Source organism: Coregonus clupeaformis, chromosome 21 (assembly GCF_020615455.1).
Source record: "Coregonus clupeaformis isolate EN_2021a chromosome 21, ASM2061545v1, whole genome shotgun sequence".
In the NCBI taxonomy this organism is placed as follows: domain Eukaryota; kingdom Metazoa; phylum Chordata; class Actinopteri; order Salmoniformes; family Salmonidae; genus Coregonus; species Coregonus clupeaformis.
This window is the reverse complement of record NC_059212.1, coordinates 55203274-55223432: the sequence shown is the minus strand read 5'-3', so window position 1 is coordinate 55223432 and position 20159 is coordinate 55203274. Positions and strand designations below refer to the sequence as shown.

At 43.2% G+C, this 20159-nt stretch overlaps 2 protein-coding genes across 2 annotated transcripts; both read left to right on the top strand.

The window, feature by feature from the left end:
* The first annotated feature begins 363 nt into the window (after positions 1-363).
* On the top strand, positions 364-5927 carry LOC121535445. Its single transcript, XM_041842520.1, has 4 exons — positions 364-920; positions 4877-4960; positions 5110-5244; positions 5366-5927. The coding sequence occupies exons 1-4, from the start codon at positions 467-469 to the stop codon at positions 5647-5649; spliced, it is 957 nt and encodes a 318-aa protein (XP_041698454.1). The 5' UTR covers positions 364-466; the 3' UTR covers positions 5650-5927.
* A 2738-nt stretch (positions 5928-8665) lies between these two features.
* LOC121535446 (multimerin-2-like) lies at positions 8666-19219 on the top strand. Its single transcript, XM_041842521.1, has 4 exons — positions 8666-9084; positions 18179-18262; positions 18413-18547; positions 18670-19219. The coding sequence occupies exons 1-4, from the start codon at positions 8727-8729 to the stop codon at positions 18951-18953; spliced, it is 861 nt and encodes a 286-aa protein (XP_041698455.1). The 5' UTR covers positions 8666-8726; the 3' UTR covers positions 18954-19219.
* Positions 19220-20159: the final 940 nt, after the last annotated feature.

The following is a 20159-nucleotide window of genomic DNA, read 5'->3' as shown; positions in this document are numbered from 1 at the left end:
ACATTGCCAATATCCGTGAACACAAGACAAAGGTCTTTCAGTTGTGGCTTGATGATACTGGATATCATGATATGAGTTTTGCTGAGTGAGCACATTACTGTTTTACTTTGTTGATGAAAATATTTTATTGTAAATCATTCATTTACATACAAACCTAATGATTAGAATACTATATAATGAGGTAATAACCAATGAGACCAAAAGGTAAAGGTAATTATATAATAAACATGTTATTGACATTTAGACATTATTTGTTCTGTTTGCTGTGTCACATGGTTATTATAGGACCACAGAAATCAGATAAAAGTAATCATGAGGTGAATCAGTTTGATTTACCACCTTGTTGTTAGGCTTCATATCTACACGTGTCTCCGTTATCACCAGGTCATAGTTTAAGAGGACTAGATATAAAGGGGACAACTGAGACTCCAAAATAACCACAAGAAGAGGAAATCATCATCCAGGAATGACAATGAAGAGTGTTGTATCTCTGCTGGTGTTGCTGCACTGCTGTCTGTCTGGGGCCCAGGTCCACAGAGATAGAGATGGAGTCAGTGTGAATGAGATCCAGCAGGTTGACTATGAGGACAGAGAGAGCAGAGGGAATGACATTCAGGTTGACAAACAGAGAGCTGAAGCTGCAGCCTCAACACACAGCCAGCAAACCTGCCAGCCTGACATCCACACTGTGCTGAGAGAGATGAGCAACATGATGGCGGAGCAGAGAGTTGAGCTGAGTCACACAAAGACTGAACTGGGAGCCATGGAGGCCCGACTGAGAGACAGTGAGAGCCGACTGACAGCCAGTGAGAGCCGACTGACAGCCAGTGAGAGCCGACTAACAGCCAGTGAGAGCCAGGTGGAGGAACTGAAAGTCCAGCTGAAATCCAAAGTGGAGGAACTGACCAAGAGGAATGAAGGTAAATCAGAATAATCTCTTTCATAGCTGTTGTTATTACACAAAAGTCTAGGTACAGACCCAAAGTGTATTTTATACTAATTAAGATTACATCATGAGTCATTTAAAGTGCAATCGGAAAGTATTCAGACCCCTTCATTTTCCCCATATCTTGTTACATTACAGATTTATTCTAAAATGGATTAAATAAAAACATTTTCTAATCAATCTACAGTACACACAATACCCAATAATGACAAAGCGAAAACAGGTTTTTATACATTTCTGCAAATTTAAATAAAACAAATAAAAACAGAAATAGCTTATTTGCATAATTATTCAGACCCTTTGCTATCAATCAAATGTATTTATAAAGCCCTTTTTACATCAGCAGATGTCACAAAGTGCTATACAGAAACCCAGCCTAAAACCCCAAACAGCAAGCAATGCAGATGTAGAAGGTGGCCAGGAAAAACTCCCTAGAAAGGCAGAAACCTAGCTCTGAGGTGTGGCCAGTCCTCTTCTGGCTGTGCCGGGTGGAGATTATAAGAGTACATGGCCATTAAGGCCAGATTGTTCTTCAAGATGTTCAAACGTTCCTAGATGACCAGCAGGGTCAAATAATAATCACAGTGATTGTAGAGGGTGCAACAGGTCAGTACCTCAGGAGTAAATGTCAGTTGGCCTTTCATAGCCGACCATTCAGAGTTCGAGACAGCAGGTGCGGCAGAGAGAGAGAGTAAAAAAACAGCAGGTCCGGGACAAGGTACCATGTACGGTGAACAGGTCAGGGTTCCAGAGCCACAGGCAGAACAGTTGAAACTGGAGCAGCAGCACGACGGGGTGGACTGGAGACGGGGACAGCCAGGAGTCATCAGGCCAGGTAGTCCTGAGGCATGATCCTAGGGCTCAGGTCCTCCGGGAGGGGATGGAGAGAGAGAGAATTAGAGAGAGCATACTTAAATTCACACAGCACACCAGATAAAACAGGAGAATTACACCAGATATAACAGACTGACCCTAGCCCCCCGGCACATAGACTACTGCAGCATAGACACTGGAGTATGAAAAATGTATGCACTCACTAACTGTATGTCGCTCTGGATAAGAGCGTCTGCTAAATGACTAAACTGTGGCCCCGTCCGACAATACCCCCGGACAGGGCCAACCAGGCAGGATATAACCCCACCCACTTTGCCAAAGCACAAACCCCACACCACTAGAGCGATACCAACAGGCAACCAACTTACTACCATGAGACAAGGCTGAGTATAGCCCATTAAGATTTCCTCCAGCGTACGAATTTATTGCACAGATTTGATGATCCTTGGTTGAGGTCTGATTAGATTATTTGTTGTGATTGCAATCATAATAAGATGGTGGTCTGAGAGTCCAGGATTATGAGGAAAAACATTTTGATCCACAATATTTATTCCACGGGACAAAACTAGATCCAGGGTATGACTGTGGCAATGAGTAGGTCCGGAGACATGTTGGACAAAACCCACTAAGTCGATGATGGCTCAGAAAGCCTTTTGGAGTGGGTCTGTGGACTTTTCCATGTGAATATTAAAGCTTGAGCCATGTTTCAGTCAGGGCAATCACATCAAGATTATGATCAGTGATTCGTTCATTGACTATGACTTCCTTGGAAGTGAGGGATCTAACATTAAGTAGCCCTATTTGAAGATATGAGATATCACAATCTCTTTCAATAATGACAGGAATAGAGGAGGTCTTTATTCCAGTGAGATTGCTAAGGCGAACACCACCATGTTTAGTTTTGCTCAACCTAGATCGAGGCACAGACACGGTCTATGAGACTCAAAATTGAGCTCAGATGCATCCTGTTTCCATTGATAATCCTTGAGATGTTTCTACAACTTGATTGGAGTCCAACTGTGGTAAATTAAATTGATTGGACATGATTTGGAAAAGCACACACCTGTCTATACAGTATTCAGACCACTTGACTTATTCAACATTTTGTTACGTTACAGCTTTATTTTTAAATGGATAAAAAATATAATAATGTACTCTTTAATCTACACACAATACTCCATATTGACAAAGTGAAAACCGGTTTGTCAATCTTTAAGATGTTTCTAAAACTTGATTGGAGTCCACGTGGTAAATTCAATTGATTATGTACAGTGGCTTGCGAAAGTATTCACCCCCCTTGGCATTTTTCCTATTTTGTTGCCTTACAACCTGGAATGAAAATGGATTTGTTGGGGGTTTGTGTCATTTGATTTACACAACATGCCTACCACTTTGAAGATACAAAATATTTGTTATTGTGAAACAAACAAGAAATAAGACAAAAAAACTGAAAACTTGAGCGTGCATAACTATTCACCCCCCCAAAGTTAATACTTTGTAGAGCCTCCTTTTGCAGCAATTACAGCTGCAAGTCTCTTGGTGTATATCTCTATAAGCTTGGCACATCTAGCCACTAGGAATTTTGCCCATTCTTCAAGGCAAAACTGCTCCAGCTCCTTCAAGTTGGATGGGTTCCTCTGGTGTACCGCAATCTTTAAGTCATACCACAGATTCTCAATTGGATTGAGGTCTGGGCTTTGACTATGCCATTCCAAGACATTTAAATATTTCCCCTTAAACCACTCGAGTGTTGCTTTAGCAGTATGCTTAGGGTCATTGTCCTGCTGGAAGGTGAACCTCCGTCCCAGTCTCAAATCTCTGAAAGACTGAAACAAGGTTTCCCTCAAGAATTTCCCTGTATTTAGCGCCATTCATCATTCCTTCAATTCTGAAAAACATCCCCACAGCATGATGCTGCCACCACCATGCTTCACTGTGGGGATGGTGTTCTCGAGGTGATGAGAGGTGTTGGGTTTGCGCCAGATATAGCGTTTTCCTTGATGGCCAAAAAGCTCATTTTTAGTCTCATCTGACCAGAGTACCTTCTTCCATATGTTTGGGGAGTCTCCCACATGCCTTTTGGTGAATACCAAACGTTTTTGCTTATTTTTTTCTTTAAGCATTGGCTATTTTCAGGCCATTCTTCCGTAAAGCCCAGCTCTGTGGAGTGTACGGCTTAAAGTGGTCCTATGGACAGATACTCCAATCTGTGCTGTGGAGCTTTTCAGCTCCTTCAGGGTTATCTTTGGTCTCTGTTGCCTTTCTGATTAATAACCTCCTTGCCTGGTCCGTGAGTTTTGGTGGGCGGCCCTCTCTTGGCAGGTTTGTTGTGGTGCCATATTCTTTCAATTTTTTTTATATGGATTTAATGGTGCTCTGTGGGATGTTCAAAGTTTCAGATATTTTTTATAACCCAACCCTGATCTGTACTTCTCCCACAACTTTGTCCCTGACCTGTTTGGAGAGCTCTTTGGTCTTCATGGTGCCGCTTGCTTGGTGGTGCCCCTTGCTTAGTGGTGTTGCAGACTCTGGGGCCTTTCAGAACAGGTGTATATATACTGAGATCATGTGACAGATCATGTGACACTTAGATTGCACACAGGTGGACTTTATGTAACTAATTATGTGACTTCTGAAGGTAATTGGTTGCACCAGATCTTATTTAGGGGCTTCATAGCAGGGTGAATAGGTATGCACGCACCCCTTTTCTGTGATTTATTTTTTAGAATTTTTTGACTATTTTGTGTATGTCCATTACATGAAATCCAAAAGAAAATCCATTTAAATTACAGGTTGTAATGCAGCAAAATTGGAAAAACGCCAACGGGGTTCAATACTTTCGCAAGGCACTGTAAATGTAATATTTCAGTTTTTTCTTATTTTATGAATTTGGTAACATTTCCAAAAAACTGTTTTTGCCTTGTCATTATGGGGTATTGTGTGTAGATTGATGAGGAAAATTAACTATTTAATCAATTTCAGAATAAGGCTGTAACGTAACAAAATGTGGAAAAAGTGAAGGGGTATGAATACTTTCCGAATGCACTATATACTAAATCTCACTGACTTGTTTATTGTTCATGCATCTGATTTCAGCACAAGCAGTGAAACTAATCTCCATGGAGACTCGTTCTAACATCACTGAGAGCCATGTTGAAGTTCTGAAGAGAAACAGTCAAGGTAATGGAAGGAAAATTAAGTATGAGTTTTGACAGTATTTCTTTTTTTTTATGGTCTGAATGACTGACTTTATTGTTGATAACATGTCTAATCTACACCAACTAGTGTCCAGTTAGATAAAGTAGTGTTGACGCATCTCTATCCCACAGACAGGAAGTTGGCTTTCTCAGCCTCACTAGAAGCACCTGGTCAACACGGAAACACTGGACCCTTCAACACTGGAATCACCCTGGTCTACAGAAATATCTACTCAAACATTGGCAATGCTTATAACCCCACTACAGGTACACCCTATTCATATCATCAGTATTTATAAGTCTGTATGAAAACATAGTTATTAATAATCATCTGTCCTCATATCATGTCTGATGGCTGTTTCTATGTGAATGTTGTGTTCTGATACAGGGATCTTTACAGCACCAGTGAGAGGACTCTACCTGTTCAGGTTTTACATCTATGGAGGGGGTGATAATTCAGTTCCTACAACTGCGACCTTGCATAAGAATGGACATCAAATAGCTAGTGCACATGCTGTCCAAGCTAGTGGTGGCATTAATTCATCCAATGGAGTGTCAGTGCTGCTGGAGGTAGGAGATGTGGTCTACATGCATCTCTTGGCTGGGAGAAAGATATATGATAATACAAATCGCCACAGCACCTTCAGTGGTCATCTGCTCTTCACTATGTAAGAGGGTTGGTAAAAAACTATCTGATGGGGTGTGTTGTCTTTGTCATGTTAATATTAGGTAACACTTTACTTGACACCCAGAGTCATGACACGGCCATAACCATGTCAATGAGTCATAACATCTGACAACTTGTCATAACCTGTTATAATATGGTTGTAACACTGTCATGACACATATATATTGAGACCTGTTGTAACATATATTATGTTATTTTATGGCTGGTTATGACACCTACTTAAGAGTGTAAAAACCCACAGAACCTACCACACAAGGCAATACATTCCATTACACCATAGCCTACGTGTCAACAGGCAACAGTGGTCCTCTGTAGCTCAATTGGTAGAGCATGGCGCTTGTAACCCCAGGGTAGTGTGTTCGATCCCGGGACCACCCATATGTAAAAATGTATGCGCACATGACTGTAAGTCGCTTTGGATAAAAGCGTCTGCTAAATGGCATATTATTTTATTATAACAGTATATTTATGTTATATATTTTTTTAATTGACCATATTCAATTATGATTATAATTGCGCACACATTGATTTCAGACATGCACCTACCCCAATGCTCTGTTACTAATGACTGGGATGAATGCAGGAGCAGATTTCAGGAGCAGGACAAGACACCCTGTTTGTGACTGATGACTGATATAAGGGCCTGTACTGTACGTGAAAGACTTATCTGGCTTACAGTATATGATTATGATGGTCATAATGCTTCTTGACAGTTTCATAAAGTGTATTTTCTTAGTCCAAGTAAAGTGACACAGGATGGTCATAATGCTTCTTGACAGTGTCATAAAGTGTATTTTCTTAGTCCAAGTAAAATGACACAGGATGGTCATAATGCTTCTTGACAGTGTCATAAAGTGTATTTTCTTAGTCCAAGTAAAATGACACAGGATGGTCATAATGCTTCTTGACAGTGTCATAAAGTGTATTTTCTTAGTCCAAGTAAAGTGACACAGGATGGTCATAATGCTTCATGACAGTGTCATAAAGTGTAATTTCTACAAGTTATTTAAAATATCATGAAAAAGAACATGACTGTACAACAACAACAAAGTATTGAAGAAAACAAACTTTAAAACGAAAGGAAACTTCTTGGCAGGGAAACAAATGATTTGAATAGCACAATATATGTCACAACAGGTGTAAATAAATTAGCCATGACAGTGTTATGACCATATTATGACAGGTTATGACAAGTTGTGTCAGCTGTTATGACATATTATTTGATGGTTATGACCGTGTCATAACATGTTCTGACACTGGGTGTGAAGTAAAGTGTTACCCAATATTATACTGTAGCTACAAATTGTGTTGAATAAATGCTGATTTTCTATCATTTCTGTCATGAAATTGATCCTACTTGACCTGGAAGACTAGTGAACACTATGTTGTGTAATAAGTACCTGGAAGACTAGTGAACACTGTGTTGTGTAATAATGTACCTGGAAGACTAGTGAGCACTGTGTTGTGTAATAATGTACCTGGAAGACTAGTGAGCACTGTGTTGTGTAATAATGTACCTGGAAGACTAGTGAGCACTGTGTTGTGTAATAATGTACCTGGAAGACTAGTGAACACTGAGTTGTGTAATAATGTACCTGGAAGACTAGTGAGCACTGTGTTTTGTAATAATGTACCTGGAAGACTAGTGAGCACTGTGTTGTGTAAAAATGTACCTGGAAGACTAGTGAACACTGTGTTGTGTAATAATGTACCTGGAAGACTAGTGAGCACTGTGTTGTGTAATAATGTACCTGGAAGACTAGTGAGCACTGTGTTGTGTAATAATGTACCTGGAAGACTAGTGAGCACTATGTTGTGTAATAATGTACCTGGAAGACTAGTGAACACTGTGTTGTGTAATAATGTACCTGGAAGACTAGTGAGCACTGTGTTGTGTAATAATGTACCTGGAAGACTAGTGAGCACTGTGTTGTGTAATAATGTACCTGGAAGACTAGTGAACACTGTGTTGTGTAATAAACTACTTGGAAGACTAGTGAGCACTGTGTTGTGTAATAATGTACCTGGAAGACTAGTGAGCACTGTGTTGTGTAATAATGTACCTTGAAGACTAGTGAGCACTGTGTTGTGTAATAATGTACCTGGAAGACTAGTGAGCACTGTGTTGTGTAATAATGTACCTGGAAGACTAGTGAGCACTGTGTTGTGTAATAATGTACCTGGAAGACTAGTGAACACTGTGTTGTGTAATAATGTACCTGGAAGACTAGTGAACACTGTGTTGTGTAATAATGTACCTGGAAGACTAGTGAACACTGTGTTGTTTAATAAAGCATCAAAAGACAGGAAAGATAACTAATCATGTCATACACATTATTACACACACACACACACAAACATTTCTGCACACGTGAGCACTGATACCTTCAACAAAAACATGTAAACATTGCCAACATCCGTGAACACAAGACAAAGGTCTTTCAGTTGTGGCTTGATGATACTGGATATCATGATATGAATTTTGCTGAGAGAGCACATTACTGTTTTACTTTGTTGATGAAAATATTTTATTGTAAATCATTAGTTCACTTACAAACCTAATGATTAGAATACTATATTATGAGGTAATAACCAATGAGACCAAAGGGCAAAGGTAATTATATTATGAACCTGGTATTGACATCTTCGTTCTGTTTGCTGTCACGTGGTTATTACAGGACCACAGAAATCAGATTTACATTTACATTTTAGTCATTTAGCAGACGCTCTTATCCAGAGCGACCCACAGGAGCAATTAGGGTTAAGTGCCTTGCTCAAGGGCACATCGACAGATTTTTCACCTAGTCGGCTTGGGGATTAGAACCAGCGACCTTTCGGTTACTGGCACAACGCTCTTACCCACTAAGCCACCTGCCGCCCCAGATAAAAGTAATCATGAGGTGAATCAGTTTGATTTACCACCTTGTTGTTAGGCTTCATATCTACACGTGTCTCAGTTATCACCAGGTCATAGTTTAAGAGGACTAGATATAAAGGGGACAACTGAGACTCCAAAATAACCGCAGAAATAACCACAAGAAGAGGAAATCATCATCCAGGAATGACAATGAAGAGTGTTGTATCTCTGCTGGTGTTGCTGCACTGCTGTCTGTCTGGGGCCCAGGTCCACAGAGATAGAGATGGAGTCAGTGGGAATGAGATCCAGCAGGTTGACTATGAGGACAGAGAGAGCAGAGGGAATGACATTCAGGCTGACAAACAGAGAGCTGAAGCTGCAGCCTCAACACACAGCCAGCAAACCTGCCAGCCTGACATCCACACTGTGCTGAGAGAGATGAGCAACATGTTGGCGGAGCAGAGAGTTGAGCTGAGTCACACAAAGACTGAACTGGGAGCCATGGAGGCCCGACTGACAGCCAGTGAGAGCCAGGTGGAGGAACTGACCAAGAGGAATGAAGGTAAATCAGAATAATCTCTTTCATAGCTGTTGTTATTACACAAAAGTCTAGGTACAGACCCAAAGTGTATTTTATACTAATTAAGATTACATCATGAGTCATTTAAAGTGCAATCGGAAAGTATTCAGACCCCTTCATTTTTCCCATATCTTGTTACATTACAGATTTATTCTAAAATGGATTAAATAAAAACATTTCCAAATCAATCTACAGTACACACAATACCCAATAATGACAAAGCGAAAACAGGTTTTTATACATTTCTGCAAATTTAAATAAAACAAATAAAAACAGAAATAGCTTATTTGCATAATTATTCAGACCCTTTGCTATCAATCAAATGTATTTATAAAGCTCTTTTTACATCAGCAGATGTCACAAAGTGCTATACAGAAACCCAGCCTAAAACCCCAAACAGCAAGCAATGCAGATGTAGAAGATGGCCAGGAAAAACTCCCTAGAAAGGCAGGAACCTAGCTCTGAGGGGTGGCCAGTCCTCTTCTGGCTGTGCCGGGTGGAGATTATAAGAGTACATGGCCATTAAGGCCAGATTGTTCTTCAAGATGTTCAAACGTTCATCGATGACCAGCAGGATCAAATAATAATCACAGTGGTTGTAGAGGGTGCAACAGGTCAGTACCTCAGGAGTAAATGTCAGTTGGCCTTTCATAGCCGAGCATTCAGAGTTCGAGACAGCAGGTGCGGCAGAGAGAGAGAGTCGAAAAACAGCAGGTCCGGGACAAGGTACCATGTACGGTGAACAGGTCAGGGTTCCAGAGCCGCAGGCAGAACAGTTGAAACTGGAGCAGCAGCACGACCGGGTGGACTGGGGACAGCCAGGAGTCATCAGGACGGGTAGTTCTGAGGCATGATCCTAGGGCTCAGGTCCTCCGGGAGGGGATGGAGAGAGAGAGAGAATTAGAGAGAGCATACTTAAATTCACACAGCACACCAGATAAAACAGGAGAATTACACCAGATATAACAGACTGTGTCACACCCGGGCTCTGGCACTCTATATGTTGAGCCAGGGTGGGGTCATTCTATGTGGTGTATTTCTATGTTGGGAGTTCTGGTTTGTTTATTTCTATGTTGGCTAGAGTGACTCCCAATCAGAGGCAACGAGTGTCAGCTGTGGCTGGTTGTCTCTGATTGGGAGCCATATTTAAACTGTCTGTTTTCCCTTTGTGTTTGTGGGATCTTGTTCTAGTTAGGTTTGTGTTTGACCGTTGGCTGTCACGTTATCGTGTTTGTTGTTTTTGTCGTTATTCACTTAATAAACAAGTATGTTCGCTACTAACGCTGCGCATTGGTCTAATTCATACGACGATCGTGACAGAAGATCCCACCATAACAAGACCAAGCAGCGTGTCCAGGAGCAGGCAGCCTGGACGTGGGAGCAGATCTTGGACGGGCAGGGGTCCTGGACCTGGGAGGAAATCCTGGCCGGGATGGATCGCCGGCCATGGAGTGAGACGGTAGAGGCGCGACGGAGAGAGGAGCAACGGCGTAATCAGTGTCGTCGTCGGACGGACGAGAGGCAACCCAAAAAGAAATTTAGGGGGGGGCACAGGGCATGGACGACGGGGCTGACGGAGGCAGACAAGGGGCGAATTCAGAAGGCCACCAGGTTACGGGGGTCACTGGTCAAGGAAGGGAAGGAAGGTGTAGAGGCACGGCGAGAGGTACTGGGGTGTGTTGCCAGTCCGGTCCGGCCCGTTCCAGATCCCGGTGTAGAGCCAGTGGTGTGTGTCCCCAGTACGGTCCGGCCTGGTCCTGCCCCTCGCACCAAGTGTACGGTGCGCGTCGCCAGCCCGGCCCGGCCTGTTCCTGCCCCTCGCACCAAGCCTACGGTGTGCGTCGCCAGCCCGGCCCGGCCTGTTCCTGCCCCTCGCACCAAGTGTACGGTGCGCGTCGCCAGCCCGGCCCGGCCTGTTCCTGCTACTCGCACCAAGCCTACGGTGCGCGTCGCCAGCCCGGCCCGGCCTGTTCCTGCCACTCGCACCAAGCCTACGGTGCGCGTCGCCAGCCCGGCCCGGCCTGTTCCTGCCCCTCGCACCAAGCCTACGGTGCGTGTCACCAGCCCGGCCCGGCCTGTTCCTGCCCCTCGCACCAAGCCTACGGTGCGCGTCGCCAGCCCGGCCCGGCCTGTTCCTGCAACTCGCACCAAGCCTACGGTGCGCGTCGCCAGCCCGGCCCGGCCTGTTCCTGCCACTGCGCACCAAGCCTACGGTGCGCGTCGCCAGCCCGGCCTGGCCTGTTCCTGCCACTCGCACCAAGCCTACGGTGCGCGTCTCCAGCCCGGCCCGGCCTGTTCCTGCCACTCGCACCAAGCCTACGGTGCGCGTCGCCAGCCCGGCCCGGCCTGTTCCTGCTACTCGCACCAAGCCAGGGGTGCGAGACGTCAGCCTGGTAAGGCCCGTTCCTCCTCCACGCACCAAGCCAGGGGTGCGCGTCGCCAGCCCGGCCCGGCCTGTTCCTGCTACTCGCACCAAGCCAGGGGTGCGAGACGTCAGCCTGGTAAGGCCCGTTCCTCCTCCACGCACCAAGCCAGGGGTGCGTATCGTCAGCCAGGTCCGGCCCGTTGCTGCTCCACGCACCAAGCCAGGGGTGCGTATCGTCAGCCCGGTCCGGTCCGTTCCTGCTCCACGCACCAAGCCAGGGGTGCGTATCGTCAGCCCGGTCCGGCCAGTTGCTGCTCCACGCACCAAGCCAGGGGTGCGCATCGTCAGCCCGGTCCGGTCCGTTCCTGCTCCACGCACCAAGCCAGGGGTGCGCGTCGTCAGTCCGGCACAACCCGTGCCTGGGTCACCGGTGCCTGATCAGGTACCGGTCGGCTGCTCCACACCGGAGCTGAAGCTATCCGCTCCTACTATGTCCAGTCCAGCTCCAGCCAACGGGGCCAGATCGGACCAGGGGCGCTATGGGGGGATTATTGGAGGGTGGTGGGCAAGCCCGGAGCCAGAACCGCCGCCGAGGAGGAATGCCCACCCAGCCCTCCCCTGTTTTGTTCAAGTTGAGGCGCGGTCGCAGTCCGCGCCTTTAGGGGGGGGTACTGTCACACCCGGGCTCTGGGACTCTATATGTTGAGCCAGGGTGGGGTCATTCTATGTGGTGTATTTCTATGTTGGGAGTTCTGGTTTGTTTATTTCTATGTTGGCTAGAGTGACTCCCAATCAGAGGCAACGAGTGTCAGCTGTGGCTGGTTGTCTCTGATTGGGAGCCATATTTAAACTGTCTGTTTTCCCTTTGTGTTTGTGGGATCTTGTTCTAGTTAGGTTTGTGTTTGACCGTTGGCTGTCACGTTATCGTGTTTGTTGTTTTTGTCGTTATTCACTTAATAAACAAGTATGTTCGCTACTAACGCTGCGCATTGGTCTAATCCATACGACGATCGTGACAGACTGACCCTAGCCCCCCGGCACATAGACTACTGCAGCATAGACACTGGAGTATGAAAAATGTATGCACTCACTAACTGTAAGTCGCTCTGGATAAGAGCATCTGCTAAATGACTAAAATGTAAAAAATGAGACGGGTGGGTCGGGGGGCACTGTGACCCCGTCCGACAATACCCCCGGACAGGGCCAACCAGGCAGGATATAACCCCACCCACTTTGCCAAAGCACAAACCCCACACCACTAGAGGGATACCAACAGGCAACCAACTTACTACCATGAGACAAGGCTGAGTTTAGCCCACAAAGATTTCCTCCACCGCACGAGCCCGAGGGGGCGCAAAACCGGACAGGAAGATCACGTCTGTGCCTCAACCCACTCAAGTGACACACCCCTCCTAGGGACATTATGGGAGAGCACTAGCAAGCCAGTGACTCAAACCTCGTAACAGGATCAGAGGCAGAGAATCCCAGTGGAGAGAGGGGAGCCGGCCAGGCAGAGACGGCAAGGGCGGTTTGTCGCTCCAGTGCCTTGCCGTTCGCCTTCGCACTCCTGGGACAGACTACACTCAATCATAGGACCTACTGAAGTGATGAGTCTTCAGTAAATACTTAAAGGTCGTGACCGAGTCTGCGTCTCTCACATGGATATGCAGACCATTCCATAAAAATTGAGCTCTATAGGAGAAAGCCCTGCCTCCAGCTGTTTGCTTAGAAATTCTAGGGAGAATAAGGAGGCCTGCGTCTTGTGACCGTAGCGTACGTGTAGGTATGTACGGCAGGACCAAATCGGAGAGACAGGTAGGAGCAAGTCCATGTAATGCTTTGTAGGTTAGCAGTAAAGCTTTGAAATCAGCCCTAACAGGAAGCCAGAGGCTAGCACTGGAGTAATATTATCAACTTTTTTGGTTCCAGTCAAGATTCTAGCAGCCGTGTTTAGCACTAACTGAAGTTTATTTAGTGCTTTATCTGGGTAGCCGGAAAGTAGAGCATTGCAGTAGTCTAATCTAGAAATGACAAAAGCATGGATTAGCTTTTCAGCATCATTTTTTGACAAAACGTTTCTGATTTTTGAAATGTTACGAAGATGGAAAAAAGCTGTCTTCTAAATATTCTAGATATGTTAGTCAAAAGAGAGATCAGGGTCCAGAGTAACGCCAAGGTCCTTCACAGTTTTATTTGAAACGACCATCAAGATTAATTGTCAGATCTAACAGCAGATCTCTTTGTTTCTTGGGACCTAAAGTAGCATCTCTGTTTTGTACGAGTTATGTCTGTAACACAGGCTTCCAGGGTAGGCAAATTCTGGTCTTCACCATGTTTCATTAAAATGTCCAGCTGTGTGTCGTCCACATAGCAGTGAAAGTTGACATTGTGTTTCCGAATGACATCACCAAGAGGTAGAGTATATAGTGAAAACAACAGTGGTCCTAAAACGGAACCTTGAGGAACGTCGAAACTTACAATTGATTTGTCAGAGGACAAACCATCCACAAAGACGAACTGATATCTTTCCGACAGATAAGATCTAAACCAGGCAAGAACTTGTCCGTGTAGACCAATTGGGGTTTCTTATCTCTCCAAAAGAATGCAGTGATCAATGGTGTCAAAAGCAGCACTAAGGTCTAGGAGCACGAGGACATATGCAGAACCTTGGTCTGACGCCATTAAAAGGTCATTTACTACATTCACGAGTGCAGTCTCAGTGCTATGATGGGGTCTAAAACCAGACTGAAGCATTTCGTATATACATTTTTTATCTTCATTAATGCAGTGAGTTGCTGCGCAACAGCTTTTACTAACATTTTTGAGAGGAATGGGAGATTCGATATAGGCCGATAGTTTTTTACATTTTCCGGATCAAGGTTTGGCTTTTTCAAGAGAGGCTTTATTACTGCCACTTTTAGTGAGTTTGGTACACATCCAGTGGATAGGGAGCCATTTATTTCAACATTGGAGGGCCAAGCACAGGAAGTAGCTCTTTCAGTAGTTTAGTTGGAATAGGGTCCAGTATGCAGCTTGAGGGTTTAGAAGCCATGGCTATTTTCATGAATGTGTCAACAGATACAGGATTAAAAAACTTCAGTGTCTCCATTGATCCTAGGTCCTGGCAGTTCTATGCAGACTCAGGACAATTGAGCTTTGGAGAAATACGCAGATTCAAAGAGGAGTCCGTAATTAGCTTTCTAATGATCATGATCTTTTCATCGAATAAGTTTATTAATTAATCAGTGCTGAAGTGAAAGCCATCGTCACTTTTTAGTTGGCTTTGCGATAGTATAAAAAATAAATTTTGGATTGTTCTTATTCTCCTCCATTAGGTTGGAAAAAATAGGATGATCGAGCAGCAGTGAGTGCTCTTCGATATTGCACGGTACTGTGTTTCCAAGCTAGTCGGAAAACTTCCAGATTGGCGGAGCGCCATTTCTGTTCCAATTTTATGGAAGCTTGCATCAGGGCTCGGGTATATTCTGTATACCAGGGAGTACATTTCTTCTTTTTTGTTTTTAATGGTGTGACTGCATCTAGGGTATTACGCAAGGTTAAATTTAGATCCTCAGTTAGGTGGCTAACTGATTTTTTAACTCCAACGTCCTTGGGTAGGTGGAGGGAGTCTGGAAGGGCATCTAGGAATGTTTGGGTTGTCCGAGAATTTATTGCACAGATTTGATGATCCTTGGTTGAGGTCTGATTAGATTATTTGTTGTGATTGCAATCATAATAAGATGGTGGTCTGAGAGTCCAGGATTATGAGGAAAAACATTTTGATCCACAATATTTATTCCACGGGACAAAACTAGATCCAGGGTATGACTGTGGCAATGAGTAGGTCCGGAGACATGTTGGACAAAACCCACTAAGTCGATGATGGCTCAGAAAGCCTTTTGGAGTGGGTCTGTGGACTTTTCCATGTGAATATTAAAGCTTGAGCCATGTTTCAGTCAGGGCAATCACATCAAGATTATGATCAGTGATTCGTTCATTGACTATGACTTCCTTGGAAGTGAGGGATCTAACATTAAGTAGCCCTATTTGAAGATATGAGATATCACAATCTCTTTCAATAATGACAGGAATAGAGGAGGTCTTTATTCCAGTGAGATTGCTAAGGCGAACACCGCCATGTTTAGTTTTGCTCAACCTAGATCGAGGCACAGACACGGTCTATGAGACTCAAAATTGAGCTCAGATGCATCCTGTTTCCATTGATAATCCTTGAGATGTTTCTACAACTTGATTGGAGTCCAACTGTGGTAAATTAAATTGATTGGACATGATTTGGAAAAGCACACACCTGTCTATACAGTATTCAGACCACTTGATTTATTCAACATTTTGTTACGTTACAGCTTTATTTTTAAATGGATAAAAAATAAAATAATGTACTCTTTAATCTACACACAATACTCCATACTGACAAAGCGAAAACCAGTTTGTCAATCTTTAAGATGTTTCTAAAACTTGATTGGAGTCCACATGTGGTAAATTCAATTGATTATGTACAGTGGCTTGCGAAAGTATTCACCCCCCTTGGCATTTTTCCTATTTTGTTGCCTTACAACCTGGAATGAAAATGGATTTGTTGGGGGTTTGTGTCATTTGATTTACACAACATGCCTACCACTTTGAAGATACAAAATATTTGTTATTGTGAAACAAACAAGAAATAAGACAAAAAAACAGAAAACTTGAGCGTGCATAACTATTCACCCCCCCAAAGTTAATACTTTGTAGAGCCTCCTTTTGCAGCAATTACAGCTGCAAGTCTCTTGGTGTATATCTCTATAAGCTTGGCACATCTAGCCACTAGGAATTTTGCCCATTCTTCAAGGCAAAACTGCTCCAGCTCCTTCAAGTTGGATGGGTTCCTCTGGTGTACCGCAATCTTTAAGTCATACCACAGATTCTCAATTGGATTGAGGTCTGGGCTTTGACTATGCCATTCCAAGACATTTAAATGTTTCCCCTTAAACCACTCGAGTGTTGCTTTAGCAGTATGCTTAGGGTCATTGTCCTGCTGGAAGGTGAACCTCCGTCCCAGTCTCAAATCTCTGAAAGACTGTGTGGTGGTCGAAAACAAACCTTTGCTGATAATGCCGTGATGATAAGAAGTCCGCCGACACTGTACTTTGTTTATAAAGGTTTATTATAACAAAGAGTTTCAGCGTCAGATTTACAGATACCTGCAGATATCTGAAGAACAGCAAGAGCCAATTCTGTAATTCGCTATTCCCCCCTTTTCTCTCTTCAAGACATGGTTTTATATCATATATGACATAGTATGGCGTGATTCTAATATCCAATCCCTGGCCTTTTCCACACATCTTCCCATATCCTTTTTTCCAGGAACTTTAGTAATGCTTTCCAGATGTTTCAGCAAAGTAGAGTAAAGTTCATCTGTTACACCATTTGCAACATCAGCAAAATCCTAGACTCTAAGACACTACAACTGAAACAGGTTTCCCTCAAGAATTTCCCTGTATTTAGCGCCATTCATCATTCCTTCAATTCTGAAAAACATCCCCACAGCATGATGCTGCCACCACCATGCTTCACTGTGGGGATGGTGTTCTCGAGGTGATGAGAGGTGTTGGGTTTGCGCCAGATATAGCGTTTTCCTTGATGGCCAAAAAGCTCATTTTTAGTCTCATCTGACCAGAGTACCTTCTTCCATATGTTTGGGGAGTCTCCCACATGCCTTTTGGCGAATACCAAACGTTTTTGCTTATTTTTTTCTTTAAGCATTGGCTATTTTCAGGCCATTCTTCCGTAAAGCCCAGCTCTGTGGAGTGTACGGCTTAAAGTGGTCCTATGGACAGATACTCCAATCTGTGCTGTGGAGCTTTTCAGCTCCTTCAGGGTTATCTTTGGTCTCTGTTGCCTTTCTGATTAATAACCTCCTTGTCTGGTCCGTGAGTTTTGGTGGGCGGCCCTCTCTTGGCAGGTTTGTTGTGGTGCCATATTCTTTCAATTTTTTTATATGGATTTAATGGTGCTCTGTGGGATGTTCAAAGTTTCAGATATTTTTTATAACCCAACCCTGATCTGTACTTCTCCACAACTTTGTCCCTGACCTGTTTGGAGAGCTCTTTGGTCTTCATGGTGCCGCTTGCTTGGTGGTGCCCCTTGCTTAGTGGTGTTGCAGACTCTGGGGCCTTTCAGAACAGGTGTATATATACTGAGATCATGTGACAGATCATGTGACACTTAGATTGCACACAGGTGGACTTTATGTAACTAATTATGTGACTTCTGAAGGTAATTGGTTGCACCAGATCTTATTTAGGGGCTTCATAGCAGGGTGAATAGGTATGCACGCACCCCTTTTCTGTGATTTATTTTTAGAATTTTTTGACTATTTTGTGTATGTCCATTACATGAAATCCAAAAGAAAATCCATTTAAATTACAGGTTGTAATGCAGCAAAATTGGAAAAACGCCAACGGGGATGAATACTTTCGCAAGGCACTGTAAATGTAATATTTCAGTTTTTTCTTATTTTAGGAAAACTGTTTTTGCCTTGTCATTATGGGGTATTGTGTGTAGATTGATGAGGAAAATTAACTATTTAATCCATTTCAGAATAAGGCTGTAACGTAACAAAATGTGGAAAAAGTGAAGGGGTATGAATACTTTCTGAATACACTATATACTAAATCTCACTGACTTGTTTATTGTTCATGCATCTGATTTCAGCACAAGCAGTGAAACTAATCTCCATGGAGACTCGTTCTAACATCACTGAGAGCCATGTTGAAGTTCTGAAGAGAAACAGTCAAGGTAATGGGAGGAACATTAAGTATGAGTTTTGACAGTATTTCTTTTTTTTTTAAGGTCTGAATGACTGACTTTATTGTTGATAACATGTCTAATCTACACCAACTAGTGTCCAGTTAGATAAAGTAGTGTTGACACATCTCTATCCCACAGACAGGAAGTTGGCTTTCTCAGCCTCACTAGCAGCACCTGGTCAACACGGAGACACTGGACCCTTCAACACTGGAACCACCCTGGTCTACAGAAATATCTACTCAAACATTGGCAATGCTTATAACCCCACTACAGGTACACCCTATTCATATCATCAGTATTTAAAAGTCTGTGTGAAAAACATAGTTATTAATAATCATCTGTCCTCATATCATGTCTGATGGCTGTTTCTATGTGAATGTTGTGTTCTGATACAGGGATCTTTACAGCACCAGTGAGAGGACTCTACCTGTTCAGGTTTTACATCTATGGAGGGGGTGATAATTCAGTTCCTACAACTGCAGCCTTGCATAAGAATGGACATCAATTAGCTATTGCACATGCTCGCCAAGCTAGTGGTGGCATTAGTTCCTCTAATGGAGTATCAGTGGTGCTGGAGGTAGGAGATGTGGTCTACATGCATCTCTGGGCTGGGAGAAAGATATATGATGATGGATATCGCCACAGCACCTTCAGTGGTCATCTGCTCTTCACTATGTAAGAGGGTTGGTAAAAAACTATCTGATGGGGTGTGTTGTCTTTGTCAAGTTAATATTAGGTAACACTTTACTTGACACCCAGAGTCATGACACGGCCATAATCATGTCAATGAGTCATAACATCTGACAACTTGTCATAACCTGTTATAATATGGTTGTAACACTGTCATGACACATATATATTGAGACCTGTTGTAACATATATTACGTTATTTTATGGCTGGTTATGACACCTACATGAGAGTGTCAGAACCCACAAAACCTACCACCCAAGGCAAAACATTCCATTACACCATAGCCTACGTGTCATCAGTATGTTTATGTTATATATTTTTTAATTTACCATATTAAATTATCATTGTAATCGCGCACACATTGATTTCAGACATGCACCTACACCAATGCTCTGTTGCTGATGACTGGGATGAATGCAGGAGCAGATTTCAGGAGCAGGACAAGACACCCTGTTTGTGACTGATGACTGATATAAGGGCCTGTACTGTACGTGATAGGCTTATCTGGCTTACAGTATATGATTATGATGGTCTTAATGCTTCATGACAGTGTCATAAAGTGTAATTTATACAAGTTATTTAAAATATCATGAAAAAAAACATGACTGTAAAGAATTCATTACAACAACAACAACAACAACAACAAAGTATTGAAGAAAACAAACTTTAAAACGAAAGGAAACTTCTTGGCAGGGAAACAAATGATTTGAATAGCACAATATATGTCATAACAGGTGTAAATAAATGGGCCATGACAGTGTTATGACCATATTATGACAGGTTATGACAAGTTGTGTCAGCTGTTATGACATATTATGAGATGGTTATGACCGTGTCATAACATGTTATGACACTAGGTGTGATGTAAAGTGTTACCCAATTTTACACCCAATATTAGACTGTAGTGACACATTTTGTTGAATAAATGCTGATTTTCTATCATTTCTTTCATTACATTTCTCCACCTGCACCTGGAAGACTAGTGAGCACTGTGTTGTGTAATAATGTACCTGGAAGACTAGTGAGCACTGTGTTGTGTAATGTGCCTGGAAGACTAGTGAGCACTGTGTTGTGTAATAATGTACCTGGAAGACTAGTGAACACTGTGTTGTGTAATAATGTACCTGGAAGACTAGTGAACACTGTGTTGTGTAATAATGTACCTGGAAGACTAATGAGCACTGTGTTGTGTAA

Excerpts from the sequence above, each read along its gene's own strand:
- LOC121535445 (XM_041842520.1), top strand. The coding sequence starts at position 467 with ATGACAATGAAGAGTGTTGTATCTCTGCTGGTGTTGCTGCACTGCTGT. Across the intron at positions 921-4,876 it reads ACTGACCAAGAGGAATGAAG|CACAAGCAGTGAAACTAATC; the intron begins GTAAATCAGAAT and ends ATCTGATTTCAG. Across the intron at positions 4,961-5,109 it reads TCTGAAGAGAAACAGTCAAG|ACAGGAAGTTGGCTTTCTCA; the intron begins GTAATGGAAGGA and ends TCTATCCCACAG.
- LOC121535446 (XM_041842521.1), top strand. The coding sequence starts at position 8,727 with ATGACAATGAAGAGTGTTGTATCTCTGCTGGTGTTGCTGCACTGCTGT. Across the intron at positions 18,263-18,412 it reads TCTGAAGAGAAACAGTCAAG|ACAGGAAGTTGGCTTTCTCA; the intron begins GTAATGGGAGGA and ends TCTATCCCACAG. Across the intron at positions 18,548-18,669 it reads TGCTTATAACCCCACTACAG|GGATCTTTACAGCACCAGTG; the intron begins GTACACCCTATT and ends GTTCTGATACAG.